Here is a 12821-nt window from a genome sequence, read left to right on the forward strand (position 1 = left end):
AAGAAAGAAAGAAAGAAATTCAAATCTGCAGGGCCAGTATGTTCCACAAACATCTTGTGACAGAGTTCCTTTGCATGTCATGCTAGGCATTCTTTCTCTTCTAGGATCCACAGGGGCATCCTTGAGTGACTGACATACTATACTGATGATGAAGTCTTTCTGAATTCATTGTCAGGTGATTCTTCCTTCCTTCCTTCCTTCCTTCCTTCCTTCCTTCCTTCCTTCCTTCCTTCCTTTGGGTGGATATTTTCTCAGGAAGAGCTGACACATGCTAGTGCCCTCAGGGGACTTGCCCAGACATGTCAGAATTATCGATATAGGGAAATGAAACTTCCAACCTTCTAGATGTCCAATATGCTGAATCTGTGTTCTCTAAAATTGAGTGAGTTCTAGGAACAATGGAGGTCAAGAACAGGAGGAATTTATTTAGAGAAAGAAAGCTCTAAGAGGGATAGAAGGAGGCCCAGAATGTAGGTTGCCAGTCAATCTTGCTTCTCAAGGGTGTTTACTGGGCAATGCCTGAGAGGAGGTGGTTTAAAGTGAGGACAGAAGTACAATCAATCAATAAGATTGTCAGTATAGTCACTGAGTTCATATTTACCTAGTGGGAAATCACAAGGCATGTATGAGGTGAGACAAGAATATAGTAAACCAATAAGGTCACAACAGCTATAGTTGCATGGGTAATATTGATTAAATAGGGGTCAAATTGGGAAGCAATTTTGATAAAAATGGCAAGAAATAGAAAAGAACTCTCTCTCTCTCTCTCTCTCTCTCTCTCTCTCTCTCTCTCTCTCTCTCTCTCTCTCTCTTCATTTTTCTGGGTGGCAGCTGATAAATCTACCAGTATGGCTTTTGAGGTCTCAGGATCTGAAGTATTAAGAGGCTGCTCCCTTTTCGGTGCTTGCTTATTTATTGATTATTTGGAGGAGGGAACACCCATACTCCCAGACTTGTGGGCCTTGTCAGTAAATCTTCACCCTTATGCTCCGTAGGCCATGAAGGTGTCATCTTCCTTCAGGCAGATACCTCATGTCCCAACTGTCCCCAGTGCTTGTTCCTGCACACCACACACATTAGGACTGAGAAATCTATTTCAATTCGAGCTCCTCCCTGCCCTCTACTCCCAGTGCATATGTCAGAGATCTCTTTAAGCTTGATCCATGGGGTGGTCTTTCAGCTTCTATAATAGACACAGAGAAGCATAAAATAAGAGTGGAAACCCACAGCCCCTTGGAACACACCTCAAATGGTATTCCTGTTACATTTGTGACTTGCGTGTCTGCCAGAGTCAAAAGCCTGGGGGTTGAGGAAGAATAATTGTTCATTTTTTTCCTTTTCAAAGCAAAACTATAAAACAAAGCCATAAAAAAATCTATCATTTAGTTAACTGACAGGCAAGAGCTAAGATCAGAAATTCTAAGAGAAAGATAAGACAGATCTTACCTTTAGATATGAGACATGGTACAGACATTCCCATCACGTCTTTATTGACTTAATACTTCATGGAATTAGAGTTTTTAGATCTATCTTGTCTGCACTTTGAAGTTCAATGCTGTCTCCATGTGGCTGGACATGCTGACTATTGCCTTTGTGATCAGACAGCACCTCACCAGGCTGTGCGCAGCACACCCACACAGTACGGCCCACACAATCAATTGAGATCTAGGCACACATTTGATATAAGTTTAGCAGGAACCTTGGACTATGGTGACATTGTCAGACTCTTGGGAGTCATCTATCTGACCTTAGGAGACAACGGCATCCCTGCTGGGCATGCAGGCCTGAGCCAGAGGGTGACTGGCATGTCCCACAGCATAACGGAACATTTAGCTTCAGGCATCAGTACAGCCATCAGAGCTGTCACAGTGGCTCTGAGGAGGCCTGAGGAGGGCAAAGAAAAGTTTCTTACCTTGTTAGTAATGGAAAGTTTCTTTGATTCTGTCAGCACAAAGGTTTTCCTATGACAAGGGAATAGAGAAGAAGAGAAGGTCTGATTGTCTGCTTTCAGCTTCTCCTCCTAAAAAGAAAGATAAATAAGAAGGGTCCTGCATTGTTTAGGTCATGAACTGCATCATAGAACCCATACTGAGATCCTGACTTTCTTCCTTTCTGCATATGCTGGGAAGGGTAGCTTCTCCAATGCTGAGGAGGTTCATGAAGCACATTATTTAATGTTCTGGGTGAGGTCAGGCCTGAAACATAGGATCTGGGACTGCAAAGAGGAATAAGTGGTTTCATTACTACTGAGGGTGATGTGTGGAATAACACTTTCTAGACTAAGGTGTTCTTGTTCTTGTCCCTAAGACTTGTGAATGTGACCACACATGGCAGGAGATTGTGCAGATCGTGTCTCACTAAGGATTTGGCTGTGAAGTGCGCATCCTGCTTGTCTGCATGGACCTCTTACAAAGTCTCCACCAAAGGGAGGCAGGAGGAGGCCTGGGTGAAAAACAGAAAGATCCCACACAGAAGGCTTTGAGCAGGGAGAGGCCTTGGGCCAAGGAAAGAAGGGCACTTCTGAAAGCTGGTAAAGGCAGAGAAACCAGTTCTATTTGTTTTGCAGAACTGATGATTGAACCCAGGGTCCTCACCTTGAGCTACATCCCCAGACCCATTTTTTTCTTTGGAGACAGAGACTTTCTGAGTTGCTAAATCACCTATCCTAGACTTGAACTTGTGATACTCCTGCCTTAACCTTGCAGTGGTCTGAGATTACACATGTACCACGACCATGCCAGCCTGAGGCTGGTTTGACTAATATGAATTGTTGGCAGAACTGTAAATGTCTCCTGATGTTCTGCTGTGGGGAAAAGCTGTGGCCACTGGAAAAGGAAGAAGACATGGAAGACAGCAGAAGAAAGCAGTCCCTTTCCTGCTGACCCTGCCTTGAGATGTGGCCACAGACTCCCACCTTCAACCCAGGGAGTACAGACAGGCAGGGAAGGTTTTAAAGTTCAGAGACAGCAGTAAGGCCTGACACAGAGTGACAGCTTGAATAAAATCCACTTGCTGGATACTGTACCAGCATCTTCAGAGACATGAAACCTTCTGTGTCCTTAACTCAAGAGTGTGGGTAATTCTGACACACAGCCTTGGTCAGAGACCCAAGGCAGTGACAGTCATTGAAGTTGCTAAACATGAAGGTGCCCCATCAAGATTTGCAGATTGGAGAACAGATTGCCCCAGCTGGATGGAAGAGGCAGATGGAACAGGCAGATCAAAGGCCTCTTTGGTGGGTTCTATGTTACGCATGAGGGCTTTATCTTCTTCCTGGAGGACGTGTTGGGAGAATTCCCGAGCTTTAAAATTGCCCCCATTAGACATGAGTGGTTTTTGGATTACAAGAACTAAGAACAGAAGGGGATGGAAGAGGAGAATCGGACAGGAAAAACCTTTGGAAGCAAAGAAGGTAGGCACATGATTTTATGTTTTATCTCAGTAAGTAATAAGATAGAGATAATCCATTTCATCTTAAGTAATTTAAGCCTAGGAAGCAGACACAGACCAGGACACAGAAAGGGCTCAAAGAGAAGGAAGTTCTGACCATCATGTGGATATGGTCTGTATCCCCCCTGAGAAGTTTGGATGAGCACAACAAAGGGACAGAAATGACTTGGCTTGGATCTTGGAACTGAATTATACTGCAAGCCTGCCACTTGTTTGCTGGGTAACAGCATGCTCACAGGGTTAAACGATGAAAATACCTGGGCATAAGACCTTGCATAACCTGGACTTGCCATCCCTTTCCTGTTTGGAAAGACTTCTCTTTCTCCTGTCTCTCCTGGGCCTCCTTGGCCCAGCAGCCTGTCTGCTTTGATGTCTGTCCTGTGCTGGCCAAGAGCTCTCTCTCTCCTTTCTTCCCACCACCACTTCAGAATCAACAGTGAATTCCAGTCTTGCAAAACAGTACAGGAAAAAAGTCTAAACTGTGGCAGAAGTTAGCTGATTCAGTTACAGTGAATTCTACCACATTTGGAGAGACTTTTTGATAACTATTAAGCAACTCTGCTCCTGGCCTCTGGTTAGGGAGCCAGGTTTTGCATTGTGATCAGGGATGAGGGCCTCGTCACAAGCTGCAGGACTGTTTCCAGTCTCGTTCCCAGTGGGTCCTCTCAGCCTGGAAAAGCATCCTGCACGCACATGGCTGTGGTTTTATTACCTCGCACTCATCACCACAGTCAGGAAGACAGATTGTTATTATGAAGCACAGTTGCTGCTGTAGGGTAAATTCTGACACAAAGCAATTGGGTTCTTGACTGAATTAAGTAAAATAAAATTAAAAGAATGGAACATAGACCTGTGATCAGTTTCAGGTCTTTGTTTTAAAAACAGCTACCATCAAGCACTTGGATGTGCAATTATAATAAATGACCATCTCTAAAGAGCAAGCTTCCTTTTTCTAAAGAAAAGCAGATGTTGAAAGCCAGAGGATACAAGTCCTGTGTAAGTTTCTAGCATTCTCTTCTGCGTCAACCAGATATGAATGTAGTCATTTATCCCTACGTATTTTAACCATTTAGGAATTTTTAAACATTTAAACAGAATACTGCAGATTTTCCATTATGCTGGTAGCAGTTGTTTTACATGTTGAAATTAAATGTTGCTTTTGGACACATGAACATCCACATTTAGTTAATACCCAAATGTGCCAAATGTAAGGTTAGCATGTGCAAAACCCAGAGAGATGACAAGGATGTATGCATACAGGCCACCCAGATCCCTGCCATCTCCTCAGCCTCCTATATCAAAGAGGTCCTATAACTCCTCGACACCGTGGAGCTCTTATGGTGAGGGTTTCTTTATGTACTCAATAGTCCTCACTCTTGTAAAGGGCACCTAGCACACAGGGCTTTCTCTTGTCCCAAGGACAGTGTGGCTTGGGGGACAGAACTAACACCATCTTTCAGCATTACACACTTATGTTTGTTCCCAAAAATTATGCATGTGCCCAGCATACAAGGGCATAGACAAAGTAGGAGCAGCTATGAGAAGAAGAGGAGACTCTTGGGAAGTTCAGGCTTTGGAAGGCTTTTCAGTGCAGAAGAGAATGGAGCCTGACCTTGAATGAGGAAGGGTATTGGCAGGGGTCAGTGGTGGGTGACAGAGTGAAACAGTTGCGTGTAAGAGAATGGAAGCCATGAGACGTATTTAGGGACAGTAAAGAAGATACACTGCAGCCCTTTCTTATATTGGCAACAGGGGAAATTCTGAAGAGAAGGCTCCAGGGTGTCTTGAAAAAGTAGACTAATGTAGACTACCCCAATGACACAACAGAATTTATTTCTTGCTCATCTGACTGTTCATAGCATGGGCCTGGGGACCAAAATTCTATAAGTGACCCAGGGAGCCAGGCTTTGTGTCTACTCTTTTCAGCCAGCCCCCCCACCCCCCCAAAAAAAAGAGAGAAAAAGTAGAGCTTGTAGGTTGTGTGTTAGGAATTTCACACGTCATCCTGTGAGCATGTTATACTCTCCCCATGTTCTTTTGATTGGATAGAACTGAGTCACATAGCCATGCCCACCTTTAGAGCATTCTGGGAAATGTGGCACAGCTCTATTTGAAGGAAAACAGGAAGCAGTGTGGCCATGACTGACTTTTGCACTGACTTTATCCTGAAAGCAGTGTGAGTCACCCTGAAACTCAGCAGGATAGGGATGATAGGGATAGGCTCACTGGTGGTGAAAGTACCTTAGAGGGAGTGCTTTGAGTGTTTTGTATTCAAGAACACATGCACAACAAATTTGCCATAGATCTTCAACCATATTTAACAGAATAGTGGGATGGTTGATAGGTGCCATAAAGGAGTCCCAGACACACATAACCATCCAGGAATTGAGGCTGGAAAACCAATCAGTGCTGTTGTGAAGATCTGACAATGGAAGGGAGTGGGAGGAAAAGATCTATCTATCTATCTATCTATCTATCTATCTATCTATCTATCTATCTATAAACAAGATGGTTTGGACAACTGTATTGTGGGTTTCTGCTGATCTACAGAAAGGAGCAGATAATCATCAATTTGGTTTTTTTTCATTAATTTTTTCGTCTCCTTTTTTGATTGTTTCTCCTTTTTCTCTTCTTAATTATATATTTCTTTTTTTCTTCCAGTTTTACATGAATATATCTGATAATATGAATAACTGGTTAGAAGACAACACTATGCATTACAACACACACTGTGAAATTCATATTACTTTGCTAAGTAAAATTCTGTATCACTTGTAATTTTTATGTTTTAATACTATTTTGTACCCTCTTTATAAAAAAATTTGATAGTAGAGTTGCAGGAGGGATTTGTCCATTTTTAGAAACAGAAATGTTTACTCCTCCTGTTTTAACTTTGTTAGTTTATTTTAGAGACACAGACTGTAGTTTAAACAGAATCCCTAGTAAGTTGGACTCATAGAAGCAGACTGTGAGCTACAACTGTGTTCCTAGCAAGGGCTTGGACCTTCCCTGGAGGCATTAATTGGCATGCAGCCTTGGGACTAGGGCTGTGCCACAGTAAGCAACCCAAACAAAATAAAATTTGACTCAACAAGCAAACCCAGACTGGAGTTCAAGTTACTTTAAGGGACTCTTGGGAAACACAAACTGCAGTTGTATTGTGTATGAAAGTTTGCTCTTTGACCTTATGGTAAGGAAAATTACTGTTGTACACATAATCTTTTGCCAGATTTCCAAAATGTTGGACAAGCTAACTCTTTTGCAATTATGCAGTGTTTTTAAATTTTTAAATTTTAAAATACACTTGGAAAACAGATGCAGATCCAACAGGAACAGAGAACGTCAACGAAAAGAGTACGTTCTCTGTGTGCCTGAGGGAATCCAGCACACAGCTGCCTTATGTGGCCCAGGCTGCAGAGCCTTAGGAAGTTGTTTGCAGTGGAATTGCTTTGAAATGAAAAGCCAAGGTCAGCACCACCCTGTCATTCCTGTGCTACAACTTTTGTGTTTTGTGTGCAAGCTGGGGGCTGACCTCAGGGATTGGCTTGGACTGCCCACCTCTGAAGTCTAGGAGGGACTCCTGACTTTAAGATTATGCAGAGCTGGGTGAGAAATCTCAGAATAGCCTGGGGTTTGGGAGAAGATTTTTAAATGATTCTTGCTAGTCTGGAAATAATCTGAACACAACAGACAAGCAATTGGTGATGTTTTCAGGTGTTCTCATTTGGTTTGGAGAAGAAACCAATATCAGAGAGGCTTAAAAATAACAAATATTTAAAAAGAGGTATAACTTGCTGCCTTTTTCACTCTTTCCCACTAAAAAGATGAACTGTTACAATAAAAATGGTCAGACCAGAAAGAGAAAGCAGAAGCAGAGGAAGGCTGCAGAGGCCAGGCTGGGCGAGGCCCGTGCACTCTGAGCGCCAAGCCTGAGGCCCGCTCTTCCTGCAGAAAGTGCTGGTGACTGGGCGAGGAAAGGCCTGGCTTTGCTTTTGGTTTTAGAAATGCATTGACATGGACCTGCTCTCTTTTGGTGCAGGGTCTTTTCAGCCTTGAGTTTTTCATTTTCCAAGTCCCTTTCAGATATATATTATCCACTCCAGAAAAAAAGGGGCCCTAAAGCTCACTTTTGGGGTTCTACTTCTAATCTCAGCAAAGCCAATCCATTGAAATTTCATTTTTCCTAGTGATCTACTTACCAAATTCACTGGTTTTCTAAAATGAAATAAAACTTTTATTTATAAATTTCATAGCAATTTACACTGCAAGGAAGAGTTTTCATGATTCATGTTACAAGGGTAAACTGGTTAGATATGAATGACTAGAAAGAACTTTTCTTTTTCCCCCCTTTTCTTCTGCCCCACTTTCTGGGGAGCATTTCCAACTCATTGAGGCTGAAGAGCAGATGCCCCTGGTGAGGAGGAACAGAGGCATCTGCATCCATGCCTTCTGGAGAGGAGAGGCGGCCACTGGCAGAGGAAGAGGGTTGCGAGATCATGGAAGGGTTGGGACCAAGAGGCTGTGGGGACAGAAAGAGTGAAGGATGGGGGCGAGAAAGTAGGGAAGTATCTGAAGGCTCCAAACTTCTCCTAAAGGCCTCCAAGGCTCCGCCAGTTCTTCCAAATCCATCATCAGGACCGGTGCTTAATTAATGGAAACAGACATGGTTAGCTCCCTGAAGCCAGGAAGGGGGTTCTCGTGAACACAGCTTTCAGAGCTTCTACTTTCAGCGGATTGGCCACTTCCGCTGGCTGGGGCACCATTAGGCCATGCCAAGGACACTTGCCAGCTGTGCAGACTGGGGCCTTCCTGGACAAGGCTGTCTGTAGGAGCTCCAGGGAGCTGGGGGTGGAAAGAGGAGGAAAAGTGTCAAGAAAAAAAGGTTGCTTGGTGTGCATGAGGCTGGGGTGCAGAGAGAGGGAGGCCCAGGTGGGAGTGGCCCCCTTTTCCTGGTTTGCATGACATTTCCCTGGTGTTAGGACAAAAGCCTCAAATCCCAGGCAGAGAGAGACACTGGTTACCCTAGACCTACTCCACGGGGAATTTTCAAAGGGACAAGATGAAGGCAGGTGGTGGCAGCCGAGGGGAGGTGACCCTGGCTGTGTTCCCTCCCAGAGGCTGTCTGTTTGCAGCTGCGATTTGCAGGATCCACACAGAGGTCTGAGGCTGCTGCGGGAATCTTATGGACCTGGGCAATTGTGCCAGGCACACAAGGATACGGAGATTCCCAGAATCCTAGAGAAGGGTCTTAGTTCTGCTCCGGATGTCTTGGTTGTGCCGTCTGTACACACTGACTTTTCTAAATGTGCCTTTCTCTCTCTCTCTTTTCTTAGGGAGGCAGGACACAGTGCGCGAGAGAAGTCTGTCCCATTCTCTCTTGTCCCCAGCACCTTAGTCACACCCCCCCAGGACAGTGCTGCCCCAAATGTTTGGGTGAGTGACTATTTTCAGGTCAAAGAATCATGAATGTCTTCCGGGAGTTCCTGTGGAGCGTGTGTATGCACACTGCTCCCTGGGGTTCTGAGGTGGACCTGGTTGCGGCTTGCTAGAGACACCTGCTCCCTGATCAGAGGAGTGGAAGGTGTGAACAGGGTGTGGCTTCTTCTCTTGCATTCCTGTGATCTGGAATCTGGGACACCAGATGACCCAGGACATGGCCCTGCAAGAGGAGCAGGACCCAAGAGGCCATCTGTAGTCTGCTTAAGGCTGTCAGTGGCACTTGTGTTGGAGGCGGTGGAGGCCATGGCCTGGAAGGATGCGGACTCGGTTACCTGCAGGGGCGAGGGGTGCAGGTGGATAACACACAGCGAAGGAGAGGCTTGGCAGGAAAGAGGGAGGAGCAGCAGGAAGAGAGGTGGGCACTTCTGTGAGCACAGTGTCCAGGCACCGGATACCTCATGTGCTTCTCTCCTGCTGGCTTTTCAAAAGGCTGTGAAGCAGTTGCTAAAAATAGAACTCTCATGTGGGGAGGTGCTGTTGGCAGTTTCATTGTGGTGGAAAGCAAGGGTCCTCCAAGTCTCTGGAGGTCACTGGGGCAGGCAGGGTCTTTAATCTGTTCTGGCTTTGTGCTCTGCCCTTGCTGTTTCTCTTATCTCTTTTGTTTTTGTGAACATCAGTTTGTCCCATCAGAGCCCCCACCCCAGTCTTTCCATGTCCTGTGGTGCCCCTGCATCCAGGCCCCTTCAGCAGCTTTCCTGGGGGTCTGTGGCCAGGGAGGGCAGCTACTGCATGGAGAAGCAAGGGCCACTCTGCAAAGCGGAGCGCTGAGCTCCCTGTTCTCACGAGGGATCAGTTAGGGGCTCTCACTGTCTCTTCCCTTTGGCCTCCAGCCTCCTATGTGCTAGCGCTCACTCTTCCCGCTGTCTCATCTCCTTTATCTCAAGTTTGTTTTCTCTACCTCTGCAGCTTTTTGCTGATTCAGTTTCTCATCCACAAGAATCCTACAGCCAGACTCTGAAATCTGTTTTTTTTTTTTTTTTTTAATATAACCAGATTGGCAAGTAGTACAGGTATCTTGTTAAACTAACACAGTTTTCTTCTGTCTGAGTAATCATAATTAGTTGTGTTTTGTTTAGTTTGTATTTTTGTGTGGGGGGGTATGTATGTGTGTGTATTTGTTTTCTTGAGACAGGATCTTGCTATGCAGTTCAGGCTGACCTTGAACTCACTATGTAGCCCAGGCTGACTTCAAACTCATGGAGATCCTCCTCTTCCACTTCCCAAATCCTAGGATTACAGATGCAGATGACACAATTTTTATGATAGTTTAATCTAAAAACATTATATATATATATATATATATATATACACACACATATACTTTATAAGTAAATATGAAATAATTACAAGAATAAATGAAAATTGTTTGGGCATACCTGATTAAAGGTATTTCCACAAACATATGCTTCATTCATCACCCATGCACATTTGTGACCCAGGAGTGAGATGAGCCCCTCCATTGTGGCAGGGATAACCATGCTCTGGCTGTGGGCATGCAGTGCACCCCCTCCTAGGGCAGCTGTCACAGAGCAAGGGATTTGGACCTGGCCACAGGGATGAGCAGGCTTGATTAATGCTTTGAAGCTGATGCCACAGACACGCTGAGTCTGCATAGAAGCTTCCCACTTGAACAAAGGCTGTTGTGTTGAGCGCAGGTTTTTCTGATCATTTGTGGTTTTGAGAAAGTATAAAAGGAACAGTAAGTTTTGGGAAACTTTGAAAATCATAGTGCCTCCAAGTGAGGCCTTTTTGGTTGGGCTAAACTGCAGCGGCATGATGTGGAAGTAGCTTAACTCAGGCCATCCTCCCAGTCTCAGAAACATTCCCTTGAGTGTTTTATCTTAAATTGGGTCATGATGACTTTGGGATTAAGGTAAGATTTTGTGCTTTTTGGTGGTAAAAAGAAACGGATTCACATAACAAAAGACAGAAAGAAAAAGAAACACTAGGAGGCTTTCTAAGTGCTGAAATCTCAATCTTGTCAGACTTCTGGCTGTCTGGACACTGACTTGCTGTTACATCTGCTCTTATCCAGGGTTCCTTCCCATAACAACCCCCCTGGCCTTTTGCATTATGGAGTCCTTGCCTTGCTTTGCTCATTTCCAAAGGAGACTCTCATCTGAGATCAGCTCGCACCTTTCCCAGAGAGACACTGCCTATGACCATATTTAGATTATGTCAGCACTAACAATGATAAGGGTCACCATCTGCCGTGCATTAGTGGTGTTGGTGAGCATACCACACTATGCTAAAAGCTATATTACTATAATTTTGAGTAACAAATTATGGGTTAGCAAGGGAAAAATAAAGCCATTAGTTACATTTGTTCAGGGCGATTAAAATGTTAGAGTCCTTTCATTGATTAATGAGTCATTCAGTTAATAGATCAGTGCTACTATTTGTCCATCATCCTTCCACCCGTTCATCTGGCCAGCTGTCCACCTCTGCAAAAACTGAGCTTGGTAATGATGGTACAAGAACAGGCTGGTGGAAGATAGGAAAGGGCCATTTTGTCTAAAGGTGAAAGGGCTCTGGAGAGGAAATGAGGACCTTAGCCATGAAAGAGGTGCATTTTCACTATAAATATGGAAATTTTTATAGAGAGTTTTATATCTATCTGTCTCCTGTATTTTGCTCAAGAGGATTTGAGGTAACTTACAAAATATCTGAAGCACATGTAGATAAAAGATAGGAAAAAGGCCAACCAGGTTATTACAACTTTAAGAAAATTACCTAACTCAGGCAAAGCTGTTTTTACTTCTTATAGGAAAGAAATATATTTCCATTGGAATTTTAAAAGAGAATGTTTAAACTGGTGAAAAATTAGCTTTTCCTTCTCATTTTTACAGTAAATATAAGAAAACAACTGGTTAGGGTTGTCTCATGTTCCATAATGTCTTAAAACCAAGGTGGGATTTGGCAATAGTGATTATAATGGGATGGGCCAAATACATCCATGTGATTTAGGCTGCATGCAGCTTTCTGGTCCATTTCATTAATCCTAGAAGAGTTCCCTGGAGGAATATTTAGAGAAAGGGTGAATTTTATATTTTGCGGTTAATCCTCTTGTTTAGTCTGTAGATTCTCTAGAAGTTCAAGAGACTTGTGACTAAGGTATCCTATAATAATGTGATTGAAAAGCATGTAAATGCTTAAACTTAAAACATTTCCTATAGTAATATATTACAACAAAGCCACCTCAAAATACTCTCTTGTGCTTTAAACACACTTTTCCCCACCTTTATGCCATGTTCTGAAGCAGTTCTAGAACTCCTTTTTTTATGAGTGTCTTCGGTTGTGCTGTCATACCTGGCTGAATTAATTCAAAATATTTTCCTTTCAGAGCTGGTGTATAAGTGGATGAAGACACACCATCATGTTTTTATGAGCTTGCCTTACTGTTGCATGGCATTTGGCCCCAGCAATTATTATAATTTTTATCACACTTCATAAAGATGCTCACAAAAGAGAACTTCCAGAACTGCTTCAGGAAGTGACAAGAAGGATGGGCAAGGGGGATAATTTTGAGGGGGATTAATGACAATGTGTCTTTTACTGTAAAAAAAAAAATTGAGTATTTTTTTGAGACAAGGTCTTTTTATGTAGTTCAAGATGGCCTTAAACTCATTATGTAGTCACTATGTAGTCAGTAGTCAGACTCATGGCAATCTTCCTGCTTTAGCTTACCAAATGCTAGTATTATGGGCAAGAATCACCATGCCCAGATAATTTTTTAAATTTAAATATTCACCACATATTTTGAGCATACAATTCACCAGTGTTAGTTGGAATATTAAAAATCAGTATAATAAATGTTCTTACTATCAAAGAGTCTTTGGGGACTGGGAGATAGCTCAGTGGAATAAGCGCTT

The 12821-nt window shown here is 43.5% G+C and overlaps 1 protein-coding gene across 1 annotated transcript in view; it reads left to right on the plus strand.

The window, feature by feature from the left end:
- LOC101570005 (BMP-binding endothelial regulator protein) overlaps positions 1 to 12821 on the plus strand; it is a 241952-nt gene that overhangs the window by 123295 nt on the left and 105836 nt on the right. Inside the window, exon 7 of the mRNA XM_023708096.1 lies at positions 8784 to 8883. Coding sequence (XP_023563864.1) covers positions 8784 to 8883 — 100 coding nt within the window. The remainder of the gene's footprint in view (positions 1 to 8783; positions 8884 to 12821) is intronic.

This window comes from Octodon degus, unplaced genomic scaffold (genome assembly GCF_000260255.1).
Source record: "Octodon degus isolate 3935 unplaced genomic scaffold, OctDeg1.0 scaffold00330, whole genome shotgun sequence".
Classification (NCBI taxonomy): Eukaryota; Metazoa; Chordata; class Mammalia; order Rodentia; family Octodontidae; genus Octodon; species Octodon degus.